General features: G+C 44.6%; 1 protein-coding gene across 7 annotated transcripts in view; it reads right to left on the bottom strand.

Moving 5' to 3' along the window:
* UBR3 (ubiquitin protein ligase E3 component n-recognin 3) overlaps positions 1–21,825 on the bottom strand; it is a 2,118,328-nt gene that overhangs the window by 1,751,332 nt on the left and 345,171 nt on the right. For all 7 annotated transcript variants that reach the window (XM_086956098.1, XM_086956102.1, XM_086956099.1 and 4 more), the window contains exon 5: positions 12,730–12,782. In XM_086956098.1, the coding sequence (XP_086812224.1) occupies positions 12,730–12,782 (53 nt within the window). The remainder of the gene's footprint in view (positions 1–12,729; positions 12,783–21,825) is intronic.

Here is a 21,825-nt window from a genome sequence, read left to right as displayed (position 1 = left end):
AGAACATGAATGTTCTGTGGTCTGTTCTGATTGGGAGCAGCTGACTTGCCAATCTGGGAAGGAACACTTGTAAGCCCAGTCTTATGGAGCAGAGTTCCAGCACATAGATGGGGAGCCTTTTCTCTGAAGCTGGCCAAAGGCCTCTGGTAGAAGGCTCTTGCAGGTGGGCTACCCATCCATCAATGGATGCATCTGTGGTGAGTAATAACCTTTCTTGGTAGAAAAGCAACACCTGCATTTCGGTTTTCTGAAATTCTCCACCAGATGAGAGCCTGTTTCAAACGCCTCAGGACACGGACCATATCTTTCCATAAGCTTTCAACTTACTTCCATTCCAAACTCAGCTCTTGCTGAACAAGTCTCATACAAAGCCTGCAAAACGTAATGAGACCTATATATGATGTCATCATAACCATCAGGGACTCGTATTGCCTCACTTTGACCGATTGTATTCCAGCAACAGTCTTTGACATTATACATTTCTCACTCAATCTGCCGATGGAAAGGATTTCCCCAACTGAGTGTTGAGTACTGCTCCCAGAAATTAGATCTTTGTTTGGGGTACCAACGATTATAAGGCATTTGGGTTTTTGCAGTAAGTTTTAAGGCCTTGCAAAGCTACATAAATACGTTTACCAAAAAGAGTTCTCCAATCAAAAGGCATATCTAATATTTTAGATTAGACATAAGTATGGAAGGCAGTACATTTTAACCAGCCGTGCCTCCTTAGCACAGTCCCTCCTGCCAACTGGTGAAAACCTATATTTGAAGCATCCTTTGCTGTATCAATAATGGAAGAATAGGTGAGTACTCCTTCTCTTAGGACAGCCCTCGCCATTTCCCTCTTATCCTCAGAAATAAGATCCAGTAATGGAGCTATGTCATGCCACAACTGGCGATTATAATGACCTAGAATTGCCAGGGCATTGGCTGTCTTAATTGCTGTTTTTGACATAGAGAAAATTCTTCAGCCCAAAGTGTCAGTACATTTGCTATCTGTCTGGCAGACTAGATGACGCCTTTGGCTCTTCTTTGAGCTGCTGAAGCAATTACTGAGTCTGGTCCAGTATGACCAGTGAGGCGAGCTGAATCTGGGGCTCTGTATTTCTTTTCTACACAAGGTAACACAGCTGGAATGGCAGAAGGTGTCTTCATTAACTTCAGACCTTCTGACCACACATAATCAAGAATAGGTATGGATTCAACATATTTCTGAAGTCTTTAAGAAAACATAGTTGATCTACAGAGGTCATAGGCAAGTTGAATTTCTTGGCAACTCTTTCAAATAAATTAAATTTAGAGATATCATCCGTATCTTGTGGAATTGGCCCATCATGAACTTAAAGGATTTAAGCATCAAATATTGAGGCTGGCTGAAACCCATCTCGCATATAAGGATAAAAAGTTATTTAAACAACTACGGTATGATTTGGTTATTTGTTCTTCACAGACAGTATCTTTAAGGGGTGTTGCGATATTGAAAGATAAGTATTCGAAAATGACCGTACGTAGAACTTTGGCAGATAGTCGCGCAGTTTCTGGTCCTGGGAAAAAAAGATCACTGTCTGTATGGTATATGGTCCTAATATTGATTGCCCTGAGGTTGTTTCTTTTTTGAATTCTGAACTTTTGGATTGGGAGGGCGAACGTATTATAATGGGTGAATTTAATTTTATTATGGATAAATAAATTGATACTACTAATACACGTTCAAGGGCTAGAATGGTCCAGGTAAGGGCCAGTATGCTTGATTTAATGCATATCCATCAATTAGATGATGCCTGGGGTACCTCATACCCATTACTACCGGGGTTTACATTCTATTCCCATCCCCACAAACAATATTCTAGGATCGATATGATTTGCATGAATTACTGGTTGTTGGTCAATACAACAACGATCATTTGTCCAAAGATAACTCGGATAACCTCGGATCACAGCCCTATTATGATTAATGTAACTCTGGCAGGGTCTAGATCATACCAAGCAAAGGAGTTTTCATTCCCTCGACATTTGCTAAATAATATGTTGCTTATATGCATAAGGTGTTAAAGGAATTTATTCTGATCAACCTTCACTCTTCATCCATGGCTATGGTATGGGACTGTTTAAAAGCATGTGTGAGAGGGGCAACTCTCCAGTATATAGTAAAATAGAATAGACAATATAACATCCAAAGTGCTAATGAACAGAATCGGTTTATGCAATTAGAACAGCAACATGCAGCTGCATTAGCATCTTAAGATAGTGGGGAGCAAGAGATCTATGCCCAGATTATCGAGACCAAAGCCAAACTTCAGAGGAAGCTTAAAGATAAAGTGGCTAATAACTTCCTAGAATGAAGCAATACGAATATGGAGAAAGGGTAAGAAGAGTGCTGGCCTATCAACTTGCTGATCAGCGGGCAAATTCGCACATTTAGCTTATTAAGGGTGTGAATTCTAATAACTATAAAAAATCTGAAGATATAGCAGAGGAATTTGGGAAATTTTATGGCATCTTATATGAGGAAACCAGATTATATAATCAACAAGCTGTACGGCGGTATTTGTGTTCTTCCAACTTTGGATATATTTCAATCGGAGTGTCTAGAGACCTTGGCTGACATTGAGGAATTTGAGCTGGCCCTGGGGGCTCTTCCCAATGGTAAGGCAGTCGGAGAGGACACCATACCGCTAGAGATTTATAACATTTTTAAGAAATTGTTGTCACCAGTTCTTCTCGAATTGTTCAACGTCATATTGGATGGAGGAGACGCTCCCTCTTCCTGGAACAAAACTAATATTGTGGTTTTCCCCAAAAAAGGTAAACCGGTGGAGGAGATGGGGTCATATCGACCTATTTCTCTTATTAATTCAGATGCTAAAATATTTTTGAAATTGCTCGCTTCTTGTCAGGCCCCATGTATGCACCTATTGGTTTCAGAAGAAAAGCATAGTTTTGTACCAGGTAGGGACACGGTGGCGCATATAAATACATTCTACGCAGCTTTTGATTTAGCTGGTCAACTAAAGGAGCGGATTGGCATAATAATGCTGGACGCTGAGAAGGCCTTCGACCAGGTCGCTTGGGGGTTTTTATGGAGCACTATGCAATCATTTGGCCTTGGTCAGAGGTTCATCTCGGTGGTCCAGCAACTGTATCGTAATCCGGTGGCAGCTATCAAGTTGAACGGCTGTACATCCGGGATAGTCAACATCCATCGGGGCACCCGTCAGGACTGCCCTCTTTCCCCATTATTATTCGCCCTCTATATCGACCCCTATATTAGGCATCTTCTCCATTAATAATTCTAGCTCTCCTGTCTGCTTTAATGGTATATCTCTAAAAATGACGGCCTATGCAGACGACATTGCGGTATTTACTTCTGGACCTGAAGTAGCGATTGATGCAATTATACAAGATGTGCAATGTTTTTTCTCCCTCTCTGGCTATAAGCTTAATCTTAACAAAACGCAGACTATCTTAATTACGTTCCTGCATCTCCTGCAGCGCAGCTTGGTGTTACTGCAACAGCTACCTATCTCGGAATTCATCTCAGTGGATGTATAAATGATTTTATGTCACTGAACTATGAACGTCTACTCAGACAAATCACTGGAGATTTGCGTAGGTGGCATAAGCTGCAGCTGACTATAATTGGGAAATGTAACATAGTAAAAATGAATATCCTGCCCAAATGTCTTTATTTATTTCGCTCAATTCCTTTAAGGGTCCAAATTCTTTTTTTAAGTGACTCAATTCTGTTATTGTTAGTTTTATATGGGGCTATCGCAAAGCAAGGAGAGCTCTCAGATATATTAAGTTGACTTATGAGCAAGGTGGTTTTCAGCTTCCCGATTTTAAAACCTACTTTTGGGCTGCCTTGCTTAATCATATTCAGAGTGTACTTTTTGAACCAACGGTGGGTAAAACCTGGTTAGCGTATCAGATTACATTTGGTCTTAACAGTGGTTTTTTGTTACACTATATGTCGGACCCAAACTATTTCAAGAGAGTTCGCTTAAAGGTAGCTAGGCATATCTATAATATATGGCAAGATATCTGTAAAACCTATTCTTTGCCAGACTTACACAAATTTACTTATTTATGGGATGACCCTAGGTTCCCAGGAATTTTGTCGGGCACCGTCTGCAGAAAGTGGCAACAGGCTGAAGGGGGCTTTAGGTCATTTGCTTCCTTAAAAAGTGAGTTTGGGATAATACAGAACTAATTTTTTAAGTATCTGAAAATTAGGAACTATTTTTTGCAAGAGAAGGGTTTGTATGCTTTTCCCTGATACTACTGCTGTACTTAGGGATATTTTTCACATTTCTGCATGGGCCAGAATGGTAAAGTCTATCAGTGTTTTATGCAAGAAACGATGGATGATGGCGTGATGAAGGTAGCTAAGATTAATCAGATGTTTTTAACTGGAATTACCATGGAAGAATTTCATGAGTCCCTGGCTACAATCAATTCTGCTGTTTCCACAATCAATCTAAAGTTGCACTAGCATCGAATTATCTTTATACTATATTATACTCTTCAGATTATTTCAAAATGGGCAAACTCCCAGGGCTTTTTGAAATCTTTCTGCCCAAAGTGCAACTTGTATGCTGCGGATCTTAGACACGTTTTTTTCATTCCCATGCTTAAATACATTCTGGTTGGAGATTGCCTTGGTGTTGAGTAGGTTGTCAGGTACATCAATGCAGCTAATGGAAAGAGAAATGATTCTGGGTGTGGTCACCGAGTCAGGTAATCTACCTAAATCACTGGTCTCAATTGTTATTATTGCTGCGCGGCTCTGCATTGCCAGGGCCTGGATTGAGGCAGCGAGTACTAAAATTATTGATTTTTGTTTGCTGCTCAGAGGAGTTTATGAAATGGAACTAGCGTTCGCAAAAGCGCGGAGTGTACGCTCTAGGGTCAAATTCGGGAAGGTGTGGGCAAGTTTGCAATTGAATTACTTGCTGTCGCTTGCTCTAAGTCTTCTTTTTCTCCTTTTTTCTTTTTCTCTCCATATTTTCAGGGGTCTTAATTTGCGCTGGTCTCAATTATTATTCCATTTGTACGTATAATTTTCTCTTTCCTATTCTAAGTGGCCATGATTTTGATTGTGAGTTTGATTGTGATTTAGATTTTACTTATTTAGATTATTACTTGTTTGACTATCTTATTCGAGATACGTGGAATTTTCTTCTTTTTTTTAAGGATTGTTCAATTTGTGATGCTCTTGTTGGTTCTATTATTACTTGTGTTATGTATGTTTGGTTGTTTTCTCATTTGTTGTTTGTGACATTAAAATAAAAAAAATAAAAAAATAAAAAAGGGTATTGGCCCATCATTTCCAATTGGGACTTTAAAATAAATCTCAGGCATTATCATTCCTTTCATCACCCTCTGGTGGTAGTTCACCTTCCTCTTTATCTAAATAAGAATAGGTAGAATCATTAGAGTAAAACATCATCCATGTCTTCTCCATGGACTGATCTCCTTTGGATTTGGAGGAGGTGGTAGCGGCGATAACTGCCTAGGAGGTGAACCTGGTAAACTAGCAGGTTCAGGAGGATGGAAACTGCAGGCAATCCCATGTTACGATTGTTAGTTGGTTGCTGCGGTAATAATTTAGTAAAATAATCCATCATATTAATTGGTCTAAATTGACTATATTCCCATTCATGAATTGCATGAACCCCCATCTCGGGAATGTCCCCTAGAGTGGCGTGTGGAGCCAGTGAAATATCTGGGAGTGTGGATACATAGGGACTCCGAGATCTGCATTCGATGGAATTATGGCAGTGCAGTCATGAAGCTGGAAGAACAGGTATCTAGTTGGATAAGTCTTCCCCTGTCCCTAGCTGATATACTGGCCGTAATGAAAATGGTAGTGTTTCCCAAGTTTTTATATCGGTTTGTGAATTTCCCCCATAGAATCCAACTTTACAACCACCCCTCTTAAGTTTATGCATTACTTTGGCAAGGAGGGTAGAGACAGATAATATTGGTAAGATAGTGTTGCACTGCGCATTTCCCAATGCTGTACTCCTGAGTATCCCTTGTGAGGTCTTTCTGCATTATCCATATTAATTTTGTTTTTGTGCTTAGACCTACTGCCTACATTTTTCAGGCAAGTATCCTCATCATCTGTTAATAGACCACAGATGGTTGGCATTTGTAAAACCAAATAAAGAATAGCAAAAAAAAAATCCTTACCTAATGTGTGTTTTTGATGGCGCCTTTCAAGAATATAAATTGGATGAGGGTGGGGGCCAACCGAAATCCAAGATGGCCATGATCAATGGGAATCCTAGCTCCACGCAGTTTGGCTGCTCGTGTACCATTTCCCAGGCACCTATAAGCCATGCTATGTGTTCCCACAGAAGGAGAAAGACTGAAGCTCATGAGAGCGAAAATCGGAATCCTTCCATGGAGGAAAATACCTAGATGGCCTCTCGCACCCCTCCGAACCTGATTGCAAGTGACGCTTTAGTGCTGACTACTGTTGTAGATAGTGCGGACATACATGTCTGTACTTTGTGTGAGAGTTAGTGAACAGTTTTTAAAGCACTGAAGGTCAATGCTGTGGCTCACAGCCTGTGAGAAGACAGAATATGTAAGATGTCACAGCTGAAGCAGAAATACAGATCCTCCTAATGTGCCTGTGAAAGGGGAAGGGGGCAAGGAATTAGCGGAGGAGTTACAGTAGTTCCGCCACAGATGGCAGGGTGGGACTCCCAAACCATTGGCAGCCTGATCCCTGCAGGAGGGACTTCATTGAGATTGAGGATATTGCTATTGTCCACTGGATGTGATTGGCACGTGGGAGTCTGACGCATTGTACCGTGCTCACGTGAACGTCATCTGTACCCCACCATTGCAAACTGACTTTCAGGAGGTTGCTGTCAATAAGTAGGCGGAAGAGAACTTTACTTCACAACGTGCAGCATCCAGAAGTGCTCTGAAATGTCAAGCTGACGAACACCAGTTGAAACGGAGTTAATGTTAGGGTAATAGACGCTGCTTCTTTCAATTTTTAACTTGCGCTCCGATGTGCATGAGAGAACAGTTAATACTGAACAAATGTTAAAGGGTCTGATGGGGAGAATAATGACGTTTGAGAAAAAGCAGGAAGAGCTAAGAGGCAAAATGCAAAAACTGGAGAATTAAGTAACTAAGACTTCTGATGGAAAGTATGAACTGCAGTCCTACAGGAAAATGCTGTAGGTGCTCTTGTAAAAATGGAAGATATACTAGAGAAGTTAAATATTATTATAACGGACAACCAACAGCGAGTATTGGGTGTTCCAGGAAAAATTCTGCAGAATTCTCTTATGAGAAATACAGGCAGGTTGGTTAGGTTAGATACCTCCAAAATGATGATTCTTCCTGTGGTTCATTTTTACCTTTCCATGTTACCGGTACGACCTCCTTCAAAGTTTTTTAAGAATCTAAATAGTATTCGGAGTAGATTCCTCTGGAATAATCGGAAAGCTTGTATCTCTCTTTTTACTTTTTGTCTGCTCCCAAAGACTGAGGTGCGGGTTAATGTTCCCAAATTTCGCCAATATCATTCCTCATTCCACAAGTTTTGCCCCATCTTTCTTCTTCAGATGACCCTTCCTTATCAGTATGGTTTAAATTGGAGGAATCCGTAATTCATCCATTCCCCTTCTCCTCGTTAACTCACCTTGCTCACCCTCCTCGCTCGTTTAAATTTCCTACCATCCCACGTCTTATATCTACTTTGTATCCGATTCTTCTTAAATCGCGTTCTCCACTTCAGCTATTCCTGGATTCCTCTATCTGGCATAACAAAATCATTAAAATTTCTAATTGTACTATCTTCTGGAAAGACTGGCTCATCAAAGGGATTATACTGGTTAAACATTTAATGCATAATGAACAACTTTTATCTTTTCATGAACTCCAATCTAAATATAAGTTACCCATCATGTCTTTTTCTAAATTTGATTCTTTGATACAGATCGTTTCTCAGCAGCTTTTTCTTCTCTCTGATACCTCTTCCTCTTCACTTGACTCTTCTATTCAATCGTTACCTACTTTCCCTTTAGTTCGGGCCTCTAATATTTACAAATTTCCTCTTTTTTCTTCTATCTACCCGACTCAAAAGCAAGATCAAACTTTTATGGGAAACTGATTTGCAATATATTTTTTCAATACATACATGGAACTCCATTTGGGCTCGCATTCATCACACTTCATGTAATGAGAGTACCACTCAAACACTTTATTATTTTTATCAGAAACTATTTTTCATTCCTTTAGCTCTTTCCAAATTCTGCCATGAACTATCTCCTAATTGTTGGTTTTGTAAAAATACTCCTGGCACATATCTTCATTCCTTTTTTCTCTGCCCCAACATTTCCATTTTTTGGACAAAAGTATGCGAGTCACTTGCATCTATTTGCTCCACCAATTTCCCCTTTAATATTAATTCCATATTTTTGGGTAGTAATTCTATATGCTGGTTGGGTGCTCGTAGGATTGGCTCATTTACAGATTTATCTATTGCCATTGCCTTTCAGGTTATAACTTCGAATTGGAAGGATGCCTCTAAAGTCTCTTTTTCTGCCTAGTGGAATCTTTTATGTCACAATCACAGGTTAGATAGCGCTTTGGTAACCACCTCTCAGCAGCTTATCCGTAAGGAGGCCTGCTGGTCTCCCCTCACTAATTATATTTCTTCCTCTGCATTGCATGCCAAGGACAATAGTTCTGCTTTTCAGCCGCTTTTTTCAGTTTTTCTTTAGATTGTTTATTGTCTTTGACTGTTTTATGCTAATTAATTTTTTTTATATTAGTCATAGGAAAGTTTTACTAGTTTTTCTGATAAGATTGCCGATACCACGCTCTTTCATCTCTCGCCCTTTTCTCCTTTTTTCGCTCTTCTCCTTTTCTTTCCTCCTTCTCTCTTTTTTCTTTTTCCCCCCCTTTCTATCTTTGAAATTTAAAAGCAAAAATTCTCATTGTTTTATGGTACTATATGATTTTATCTTGCTCTTATTCTCGCAGCTGTATGATGCATTAGGCTTTTCATCATTTGATTCTTACTTGTTATTCCTCGTTTATTCTATGGATTTGTACTTCATGCTCCTTTTTATATTTCTGTACTATGTTTCCTCTATCTTTTTCAACAAAGCTTTCTAAACTCAAAAGAAATACAGGCAGGATTGTAACTTAAATCTTGGGGGTTCAGCAAGATAAAGCGCATGATGTGGTGGTGAAGAACTGCAGACTATTCAACAACTCATCAAAAATTGAAGACAATACGATCAACACAGTGTTGATAGTGGTCCACTCCGTGGAGTTGAGAGAGTTAATTTCTAGGATAAAAGGACAAAGGGCGATAAGACGCTGTTGGTTTTCCCAGACTTAAACCCTAACACTTTGATAAGAAATAGAGCATTGATTATTATTAAATAAAAGATTCTGTTGCCAAAGGATGTCAGGCATCAGTTAGCTATTCTAATTCTAAGAAGCATGGTGGAATGAAGTACCAGTCATCACATGTCAAACAAGTAAGTGCATCCCTAGAGGTCCTGCACCAGGATCCAGGTTGATAAGAGTGTTTTGAGCATTGGACCTCCTTGCGTATGCCCAGATGATCGGATAATGGAATATTCCATATCTAATGCATACTGAGAGATAGGATTAGGAATAATTGGCTGCTGTTCTAATGTATGTTTCTTTTCTTTCATGTTGTCTTTGTGGTTCACCAGGAAGCTGCAGTTCTACAAGACAAGTTGGTTAATGTTCTCGAAGTTCCTTCACTACAGAATTTAAGAACGTCTCATCCCCATGTTATCTTAAGGTGCATACGTTCCCGACTGGCTAGGACAGGCAGGGGGATTCAAATAGTGTGGTGGATATAAGCGTGAAAACACCCTACACAACATACATAAGGTATGGCACTGATGGAGCACTTTCCAAAGCTTGTGGGACTGTTGAACCAAAGTGGATGGAAGGGACAGGGATGAGTCACAGTTGCTTTAAGAAGTGACTGATCTTCCTTGCTTGTTTCTGGTTGTAGGCAATTCTATGTGATCTTACAATAAAAAGAAACAATACCAAGTTAAACCATGATGCTGTCTCTTTGCTATCCTTTCGCCTATTGATCTCAAGCATAGGCACCATAATTGCTTATAATTTCAGGGAACTGCCTATCTGAAACTTGTTGTAGTAGCATTCCTTTTGAATAGTCAACCTTTGGCCCACTACGCCGGCCACACGCTTGACCCTGTCTTCTCCTCCAGCAAGGACATCTCCTTCAGCCACACCGCCGGACTCCACTGGACAGACCACAGCTGCGTCCACTTCAGCTTCAGTAGGACCATCACTCACCACCACCCGCAACAGTTTCCCCGCAGAAGCTGGAACAAGATCACCACCGACCAACTCACCACATCCCTGAGCCAGAACCCTCTCGCCAGCTCAACGAACCCCAACCAAGCCGCCAACAAGCTCACAAGGTGGATCACCAACTGCGCAGACGGCCTCGCCCCACTGAAGACCCCCCCGTCAGACCCGGCAACAAGAAAGCATCCTGGTTCACCGACGAACTCAAGAGCTCCAAGAAGAACTGCCGGGCCCTCGAGAAAGCATGGCGCAGAGACCCGACTACAGACAACATGACCACCCTCAAGCACGCCACCCGAAAACACCACCAGCTGATCCACACCACCAAGAAAACCGCATTCAAGGAACGACTGGACAACAATGCCCACAACAGCAAGGAACTCTTCAACATCGTCAAAGAGCTCTCGAACCCCAGCGCCGGAAACGACATCACTCCCTCGCAAGACCTCTGCAACTCGCTCGGCTCGTTCTTCCACAGCAAGATCGCAGACATACACAACAGTTTCAGCACACAGCCGACGCACCCTACGACCGTACCAACGCCCCCCACCACCACCCTCCGAGCCTGGACCCCGGTCAACACCGAACACACCATCCGCACGATGAACTCCATCCACTCCCGATCACCAACCGACCCCTGCCCTCACCACGTCTTCAACAAGGCAGACGCCTTCATCGCACCCCACCTCCGGGACATCATCAACACCTCCTTCGACAGCGCCACCTTCCCAGAGAGCTGGAAGCATGCCGAACTCAGCGCCCTACTGAAGAAACCATCAGCGGACCCCATCGACCTCAAAAACTACCGCCCCATCTCGATCCTTCCTTTTCCTGCCAAAGTCATCGAGAAGACAGTCAACAGACAGCTGGCCGCCTTCCTCGAGACAAATGGATCCCTCGACCACTCGCAGTCCGGCTTCCGGGCCAACCACAGCACCAAGACCGCCCTCATCGCAGCCACCGACGACATCCGAGCCATGCTCGACAACGGGGAAACAGCGGCCCTCATCCTCCTGGACCCCTCCGCAGTGTTTGACATGGACTGCCACCGCACCCTAGTGCAGCGCCTGAACAACGTCTGCATCCAGGAGAAGGCACTGGAGTGGATCATCTCCTTCCTCGCCGGAAGAACCCAGAGAGTCCGCCTCCCTCGTTCAGATCAGAGGCCACCGAAGTCATCTGCGGCGTACCACAAGGATCATCATTCAGCCCCACCCTCTTCAACGTCTACATGAGCCCCCTCGCAGCCATCGCACGCCAACACAACCTCAACATCATCTCCTACGCCGACGACACCCAGCTGATACTCTCCCTCACCAACGACCCCACAACCGCCAGAACCAACCTACATGTAGGGATGAAGGACGTAGCCGAGTGGATGATGAACAGCCGCCTGAAACTGAACTCAGATAAGAGAAGTCCTCATCCTGGGATCACCACCCTCCGCCTTGGACGACTCCTGGTGGCCCCCTGCCCTGGGCAATGCACCCAAACCAACGGACCACGCACGCAACCTGGGCTTCATCCTGGACTCCTCTCTCTCGATGACCAGACAAGTCAACGCCGTCTCCTCGTCATGCTTCAACATCCTACGCATGCTGCGCAAGATCTTCCGGTGGATCCCCACCGAAACCAGCAAGACGGTCACCCAGGCCCTCGTCACCAGCCGACTGGACTACGGCAACTCCCTCTACGCCGGAACCACAGCCAAACTTCAGAAAAGACTCCAGCGCATCCCGAACGCCTGGACATCCCCCGACACAGCCACATCGCCGGACACCTGAGAGACCTGCACTGGCTCCCCGTCAGCAAGAGAATCATGTTCCGACTCCTCATCCACGCACACAAAGCTCTCCACAACCAAGGGCCCAGATACCTCAACGACCGCCTGACCTTCTACACTCCCACCCGCCAGCTACAATCGACCAACCACGCCCTCGCCGCCGTTCCCCGCATCCGAAGAGCCACAATGGGAGGAAGATCCTTCTCCTACCTGGCTGCCAAGACGAGGAACTTCCTCCACATCCACCTCCGCCTGACCCAAGATCACCTCTCCTTCAGGAAGCAACTCAAGACCTGGCTGTTCGAACAGTAGCGGAACCCCCCTCCCCCAAGCGCCTTGAGACCCTCCGGGTGAGTAGCGCGCTATACAAATGCTTTGATTGATTGATTGATTGATATGGTGCGGAAACTGTATGTTGTTCTTTGCCCCTTATAAATGTGGTTGAAGCGGATATAAAGAAATATACCGTTTTAAACCTAAAAAATAGAAAATCACTCTGAACATACCAAGAAATATTGTTACACACTTGTATTAGATGTTCGCCCTATAAACACTCCAACATTTATATTAACAAACATGCTCACCTCATCTGAAGAATCCTGTGGCACAAATGAAGCAGTTGCACCTGCACAGTCTTCTGTGAAAGAGAAAAGGCTGAATTACTTGCAAGAAAGATACAATTATTAGGTTATAGTTAGGCTTTCCTGTTTTCAGTTTCTATTTTTGGTAAATTCTGGTGGTGTTTATTCAGTGTTTTCTAGTGATTTCAATACCTCAAAAAAACAGTGCTTTTCAGTGGTTACTCGTTTTTGCGCCTTGAAAAACAACTGAAACAGTGTTTTACCGGTGTTTATGGAACGCTTTGCTTTTATTATTGCTTGTTTCTGGAAGACATTTAGTGCAACCATCTATGCTACACCTAGTCAAGGAATCCCTCAACAGAGGCCCTACATAAGGTGCTTAACTACCAATTCTAAGGATAAAAGCATTGGTCTGATACCTACTGTGCTGCAGTACGTTCCTCCCACAGACAAGTATAAATAAATGACTATCACATAGGTGCTTGTGAAGAGGTGGATGTGGTGGTCTGTGGTGGAGTGTGGGAATGCTGCGTGTATGAGAGTAGGTAGGGTGGTGGTGTGGTAGTTTGGTGCAAGTGCTGGTTGGTATGAATGCCGCTGTCATTTCTACGGTCAATAGTTTCCCTGCATACCCGGGCCAACAAGCTATCGGTGTGCAATCTGAGGATGCGCCGGTTAATTTCGTGCAGGTTCTTTGTCCATTTTTTTATTATTATTATTTTTAAAGAGACATCCTCAGCCTGCTGTCCCCTCCCTCAGCCTCCGTTTTCTGAGCTCAGAAGCAGTTGAGGCCTGAGATAAGGATCGCGCAGACGGGTCAAGGTGTGAGCGGCTTGTGTTGGCGTTCCGCTTTGCTTCACTACCCCAGACCCTGGCGCCACCTGCAAATAAAATATCAAAGTGGCATCGTTTGTAATGGGGGCGCTTTGCAGCCGGCCTTTGTCTTGTGATGGGACAGGGTGCGGGTGTTTTATTTTTTTTTTTACAGAGTTTTATATAGCGCAAACTTGACCCAGAATTGGGTATCAGAGCGCTGTACAAAGCACCAGTGACATTACATGAGGACACATTCATTTTTTTTAGGCACAGGGAGATTAAGGGCCAGATACATCAAGGTAAAATCCACTCGCTAAGGGGCAGATTCTCAGAATCTGCCCCTTTGCGACCAGTATTTTTGCATTTGGGATGCATCATCCCAAATGCAAAACTCGCAAATTAAGAGTTCGCTAAATTGCGATTACTTGCATTTAAGGAATCTCAAATTGAGATTCCTTAAATGCAATGCATCAAAGTTAAAAAAAAATAGCGATTTTGCTAATAGGAGTGGCAAATTACCATGAAGTTCAACTTCATGGTATTTTGCAAAAACTTTGAAAAATGCACTTTTGTGCATTTTTCAAAATTTCCTGTTCCGCACAAATAGATGCTCATGCATAAGAACAATAGTTACTTACCTGTAATCTGTGGTTCTCCAGTATTGGTGTCTTTCATAGATTCACATGCCTGAATCATTCCCCGTCGTCGGAGTGGGAGTCCCACGGTACATAAAAATAGCAATAATATGCCATAATTATACAGTAAATACCACTAGAATAAACCAGGAAGTAAAGTAGCCCAACTACAGTAGGAAAAAAACTTCCACATCTATGACTATCATAGTCATTTTGTATAGACCAAACTACAGGCAATCAGGCGCCAGCACCCACCAGAATGTTCTCCCCAGAGGTTCAGGCTCTCAGATTTTCTCGCAAGGAGTGAAGGTAACCCAAAATAGCCTAAAAGAGCCTCTGAGGGGAGGTGGGCGGGTTGCATGTGAATCTATGAAAGACACCAATACTGGAGAACCAGATTACAGGTAAGTAACTATTGTTCTTCTCCAGTATTAGGGGTGTCTTTCATAGATTCACATGCCTGAATCAGAGTAGCTAGCAGTACATCCTTGTCAGGCAGATGAGTATGTTTGTTCAGCTTGCCAGTGAATAGTACATAAAACAGTATCATAGAATATACCCATATTGTCTACGTATAGTAGAATACAGTTCCGCAAGCAAATGTAACAAACACAGCATAAACAGAGCCTGACAGCGAAAAAGGAGGTGGGAAACAGAGGCTCACCTTATTTGAAAAGGTTCCGCAGGACTGCTCGACCCACAGACGTGTCTGCTTCGCTGGCTGTCTCCAGACAGTAATGCTTTGTAAATGTATGGCGACTAGCCCAAGTAGCCGCTCTGCAAATTTGCTGAATTGGAACTCCAGCAAACAAAGCCGTCGATGAAGATATTGCTCTTGTGGAATGAGCTCTAGGAGCTGTTTGCAGCGGTCGTCCCGCTTGCGTATGGCAAAAGGCAATGGCAGACGAAATCCATCTTGCAATTGTCTGTTTAGAGACTGCCTGCCCCTTACGAATAGTCCCGTAAGTGATGAACAGCTGATTGGAAGAGCGCAAGGCGGATGTTCTCTGCAGGTAGAATTTAAGACATCTCTTGACATCCAAGGTATGCAATGCTTTTTCTGCTTGTGATTGCGGATTAGGAAAATATGTTTTCAGAATTATAGGCTCATTGAGGTAGAATTCCAAGGGTACCTTGGGAATGTACTTTGGATTAGTGCGGAGCACTACAGAGTCGCTTGTAAATTGCAGAAAAGGCTGTTGGATTGTAAAGGCCTGGAGGTCACTGACTCTCCTGGCGGATGTCAACGCCAGTAACAATGCCACTTTCCATGAGAGATATTTGAGGTCAGCCTTGTGAATTGGTTCGAAAGGATGACGCATAAGTTGTGCCAAGACTACATTGAGATGCCACATCGGTGGAGGTCGGCGTATTGGAGGAAACATCCTAAAGAGTCCCTTGAAGAATTGTTGTACAACCCTAGTCGAGTACAAGGAAGTAGTACCGTCTTGCCGATATCTGGATATCGCTGCTAGGAACACCTTTAAAGTTGCGTGAGATAGACCTAATTTTGCCAAATGTAGGAAGAACGGTAGAATCTCTTCCGGTGTTGCTGAAAACGGGTGAAGCCCATTTGCCTGACACCAAATGCAGAAACGTCTCCATTTCAGACTGTAAGTCCTTATTGTGGACGGTGCCCTCGCCCTGGCCAGTACCTCTTTGCATTCTTCTGGGATGTTCAAGTGGGCGAACTCCCGGTATTCAGGCGCCAGGCCGCTAATTTCAGAGATGCTGGATCTGGGTGACAGACCTGACCGTCCTGCATACTGAGTAGATTCGGGACTGGATCTAATTGAATTGGTTCGCAGTCTGATAGCAGGAGGAGTTCCGTGAACCAATATTGGCGTGGCCATCTGGGTGCAATTAGGATTAGTCTGCACGGTTCCTTCTTCACTTTCCGCAGAACTCTGGGTACAAGAGGGATTGGAGGAAATGCATACGCATAACTTAGGGACCAGTCCAGAGAAAACGCATTCCCTTGAGAGTTCTTTTGGGGATGCCAGCTTGCGAAGAGCTTGCATTTGCTGTTGGTCCTTGTAGCGAAAAGATCTATGTCTGGGCGACCCCATAGTCGAAAGATGCGCTCCACCGTCTGTTGGTGAAGCTCCCACTCGTGAGTGGAGACCTTCGTTCTGCTGAGCGTGTCTGCCAAGACATCCTCTATCCCTGGAACGTGTACCGCTTGAAGATGTACATCGTGTTCCAAAGCCCACGTCCACAACTCCTGGGCTTCCTGGGAGAGGAGGAGAGATCGAGTTCCCCCTTGCTTGTTGACATAGTGCATGCTTGTTGTGTTGTCCGTCTTTATCAACACATTGGAACCTTGAATGACTGCATGAAACGCCTTGAGCGCCAGAAAAATGGCTCTGAGCTCCAAGCGGTTTATGTGCCAACGTTGTTGCAGGGCAGTCCACTTGCCACTGATAGTGAGGCCTTGAAGGTGCGCTCCCCAACCCTCGAGAGAGGCATCTGTCGTGATGGTGAGGCTTGGTGGCTCTTGGAGAAACGCACACCCCTTTTGAAGATGCCGTTTTTGCATCCACCATCTGAAAGAGTTTTGCATTGTCGGTGTGATCCTGATCATATCCTCGAACGTTCCTGAGACATGCAGCCACTGCCGGGTCAGTTCTTCCTGTAGAGGCCTCATTCTGAGGCGACAGTTCGGTAGCAATGGGATGCAAGAAGAGGCCATCCCCAGAAAGGATTTGAATATCCGAACAGAAACTGACTTTTTTGACAACAGTTTCTGTGCCATGTCCCTTATCCTGAGTTGCCTTTCTTCCGAGACAAAGGCTCGAAGTTCCTGAGTGTCCAAAGTTGCTCCCAAGAAGGTTTGTCTTTGTGACGGTTGCAGTTTGGATTTTTCGTGGTTGATGGAGAGGCCCAGGGACTTGAACAGGTGTAGACATAGTTGCAGATGCGAATGAACGACTGCGCGAGAACTGGCCTTTATAAGGCAGTCGTCTAAGTATGGGAATATTTGGATTCCCTGTAGCCGGAGATGCGCCGCCACTGGAGCCAGAACCTTGGTGAAAACTCTTGGCGCCGACCGTAGTCCAAAAGGTAGAACCTTGAATTGGTAATCCCTGCCAGCCACCCTGAAGCGCAGGAACTTTCTGTGACGTGGTAGAATTGGAATATGGAAATACGCATCTTGGAGATCTAAAGTGACCATGTGATCCCCTGCTGCCAAAAGATGCAATATTTCCTGGAGCGATAACATTCTGAATGTCAATTTTCTCAAGTATTTGTTCAGAGCGCGAAGATCTAGAATCGGGCGCCACTCTCCATTCTTCTTCTTTATCAGAAAGAATCTGGAGTAAAACCCCATTCCTTTCATCTTTTGAGGCACGCTCTCGATCGCTCCCTTCTGCATCATTATTCTGATTTGAGCAAATAATTCCTTCAGGTGAGCTGGGGGGGGTCCTTTTGGAGCAACGTTTGGGGGAAATCTCTCGAATTCTAGGGCATGACCCCTGGACACTATGTCCAGGACCCATTTGTCTGATGTTATTGACTGCCAACTTGAGTAAAATTTGGATATTCGCCCTCCAATTTTTTCTTTTGAATAGGGCAGCGGTGGCGGCAGGTGAAAAATTTCATTGTCTTTTATCCTTTCCTCGGTAACTTGATCTACCCTTGTTTTGGGGATAGGAAGGCTTTCTTTGGTTGTAAGACTGATAGCGTTGAGTCTGGTACCTTTGGTTATTTTGCCTGTAAGAGGATTGCTGGTCATATCCACCTCTGGTAGAGGACGCTCCCCGTCCTCTCGCTCCTCGAAAGGGCGGCTTTCGGAACTGAAGAGACACTAAGGATTTCGCAGTTTCAGAATCCTTCTTTATAGTTTGCAAGGCTTCTTCTACCTGAGGTCCAAACAAATATTCACCATCATATGGTAGATCTAGTACCTTATGTTGAACTTCTTGCCTAAAAGAAGTAGATCGCAGCCACCCCTGCCGGCGAAGAACTGCAGCTCCTGCCAGCTGCCGAAAACCTGTTGAGGCCACATCCACAGCTGAATCAATAATCTCCTCCGAGATTCTTTGGCCTTCATGCAGTATCTTGAGCGCCTCAGTCTTTGAAGTTTCAGGTATAAGATCAAGATATGGTGCGATATCAGACCACATTTGCCGGTCATATCTTCCTAATATGGCCAATGAATTTGCCGCTCTAACTGTCGTAGCCGCCATTGTAGAGACACGTTTTCCAATAGAATCCAAGCGTTTGCCATCCCTGTCAGGAGGGGCCGTTAGCTGGGACGAAGGATTTCTAGCCCTCTTCTGTGCCGCTTGAATTATTACAGAGTCCAGTTTAGGCTGTCCTATAAGGCACGCTGGAGATTTGTCTGGAGCCCTGTACTTCTTCTCCAAACGTGGTAGGACTGGAGGAATGGATGCTGGTGTTGCCATGACCTTAATTCCCTCCTGCCAGATGAAATCAATAATGGGAATCGACTTAACCTGTCGCTTTGGTTGGTCTTTAAAGTCATAAAGAAAACAATCTTGCTCTTTATGCTCCATATCGATATGAAAACGTTTAGTGGCGCGTTCCATCAAGAGATGGAAGCCAACCACATCCACTGGTGGAGAAATCGAAACTGCTTGGCGCGAAGGGGAAGGTGTGTGCTCTTGATATTCATCCCACTCCGACTCTTCTTGAACCTCACCTTCCTCTCTTTGTTCCTCCTCCTACGAAGACAAAGGGTCGGCTCCTTCCGCATGTACCTGTGAAGCAGGCGATGCAGGAAGTACTGGCTGCAAAGTTGGTGTCGGCACCTCAGTATTAGGAGTAGTCGGCTCTGAGCCCGCTTGTTCTGAAGGTGGGAACCTCCTGTAGTAATCGTCCAACATGTATTGGAGATTGGACAATAAAGCCATAGGCATTTGAGTGAGTGGTATGGAATCCACCTGGGATGGCATCTGCACTTCTGGATGATCTTCCTCCTGTTCATCCTCCTTCAACTGAATATTCAATTCAGAAGGACTTGTAGCCACTCCAAACCTCTGATCTGTCTCCTCCTCACTATCAGAGTCCAAAAGACGGTCAGGAACTTGCGTCGTCGGTTTTGGTGTAACGAAAACGGTAGACGGAGACCATACTTGCAACGCGGTACAGGATGAAAACTGCGGCGTCGACGGTGCGTTTTCCAATTCAGTGGCCGATATTGTAGGTGCCTTTGAAATTGCCGTCGACTGGATGGACTTCGTCGACGGTACATCCTTCGTGGACGGTACCCCCTTCGTCGACGGTACGTCCCTCGTCGACGGTACACCCTTCGTCGACGGTGCGCTCTTCGTCGACGGGACGCCCTTCGTCGACGGGACGCCCTTCGTCGACTGTATGCCCTTCGTCGACGGTATGCCCTTCGTCGACGGTCTCGTCTCCGTCGACGGTATGCTCTTCGTCGACGGTATGCTCTTCGTCGACGGTATGCTCTTCGTCGACGGTATGCTCTTCGTCGACGGTATGCTCTTCGTCGACGGTATGATCGTCGACGACTGGGTGACCGTCGTCGACGGATTGATCTTCCTCAACGGGATTTTAATCGTCGACGTGGAGGCCTTCGTCGACAGAACGCTAGTCGTCGTCGGAATGACCTTCGTCGGCGGCAGCGCCGTCGACGATATTGTCGCTGACGATCTTCTCGATGACGGCAAGGCTTTCAGACTCGATGTCGACGAGGAATCGCCGACGGCCGTCGTCGACGAGATAGGCCTTACCGTCACGTAAACCATAGTTGGGGAAGACGCCGCCGTCGTCATAATCATTGACGATTTAGGAGATGAGAAGGTCATCGTCGACGTGGATGACGCATCGGCGGAGGTCTTCGTCGACGAGCTGACAGAGGAAGGCGTCTGAAAAGATGAGTCCTGAGAAGAACTCTTGACAGTTTTTTGAGGCAAGTTCTTGACGGGCTTTTTATGAGACGAACTCTCCACGTCTTTGCCTGAAGAGGCAGCCCTTGAACATGAAGGTTTGTCAGAACCTTTTGGTGGTTGATTTTTCTTAGCAACCTTAGCCTCAGAAGATGGTTGATGTTCAGACGCAGGCCTCTTCCTAGACACTGAAGTGGAACCTGAGGCAATACTGTCAACATCAGACACAGCCTTATCAGAATTCTTTAGCTTTTGTAGCCACAAAAGCAATCGACCTTCTCTGTCTCTCTGGGTCTTTGGAGGAAATTTCCTGCAGATCTTACAGTCTTTGACTAGATGATCTGGGTAGAGACAATATATACATTTCTCATGAGGATCCTCTTTAAAAAGCCGGAGCTTACCACAGGATTCGCAGGCTCTGAAAAGAGACTTCCTTGAAGACATTTCAACTGGAAAGTAGAGATATATCAAAAGAAACTGAGCAGAGCTCAGGGAGACTCCCTTCACACAACGTGCGGTAGAAAATCTGAGAGCCTGAGCCTCTGGGGAGATCATTCTGGTGGGTGCTGGCGCCTGATTGGCTGTAGTTTGGTCTATACAAAATGACTATGATAGTCATAGATGTGGAAGTTTTTTTCCTACTGTAGTTGGGCTACTTTACTTCCTGGTTTATTCTAGTGGTATTTACTGTATAATTATGGCATATTATTGCTATTTTTATGTACCGTGGGACTCCCACTCCGACGACGGGGAATGATTCAGGCATGTGAATCTATGAAAGACACCCCTAATACTGGAGAATAATGAGTTTCTTAGAGAAATCGAAATTCGAGCAAGGGGAAGTCCCTAACGGCTTAAGAGTCTGGTTTTCCAAGAACTCATTGTGACGTAGATGAACGCATGGATGGAAGTAGCCATGCCTGTATTTGGGTAGCATGGGCTATGCCTAAATAAGGACTGGATTTCTATGCCTATATAAGGGCAATGTGAATTGTACCTATATAAGGGCATGAATCGGGAAATGCATACGGAATCTAAATCGATACACAACAGTAGTACTTTGTGAATGAATGCACTGATGCCCACGTCACAGCCTAGTGGATATGCATTGGTGGCAGCCTTAGCCCTGGTAGAGGGCCTCTATGAAGCCTTTCATTTGCTACTGGTGGACGATACCAAGAAAATCAAGGGACATTTGGACCAACTGAGAAATCAGTCCATGGCCTGAGACCTCAAGGAGTGTGACATGCACCTTGGCCCCCTTGCACTTTCTCTTTAGATTCAGAGTGGTGGGTTATGGGTTAGCCCAGTTTTGTTTTCTTATGCATGGACTTCAACTTACTAGAGGACTTTATGTAGGAAGTGGAGCGGTTAGGTGAATGGCTCTGTGACTTGGAGCGGGAGCAAGATCTACACTAAGACTACAATGGCTTCTTGTGTTTGGCAATATATAAATTCGCCCCCATTGTCTCGACTCACCTTGGCTACTTTATGGCGCATTTATCACACAACTTACAAGTCATGTCCAGACGCACAAAATGCACACATAGTGTGGTTCAATGACCGACATCTGATCATAAAGTCACAGCACAGCTTGAATCATGTTTTCTGGGAACATTATTGCCTAACACACTGAGAAAATGTTTTGAAGCAGTCAGAAGAATGACAAAGTCAGGAGCGGAGCTCTGGACCTGTGTTAGAAGGCGTAGATTGCGAAGAACTGATGTCCACGTGGAGTGGCACAACACCACCTATTGGTGAATGGGAGAAAC

This window comes from Lissotriton vulgaris, chromosome 2_1 (assembly GCF_964263255.1).
Source record: "Lissotriton vulgaris chromosome 2_1, aLisVul1.2, whole genome shotgun sequence".
Classification (NCBI taxonomy): domain Eukaryota; kingdom Metazoa; phylum Chordata; class Amphibia; order Caudata; family Salamandridae; genus Lissotriton; species Lissotriton vulgaris.
Note: the sequence above shows the minus strand (reverse complement) of the source record. Positions and strands in the feature narration are given on the sequence as shown.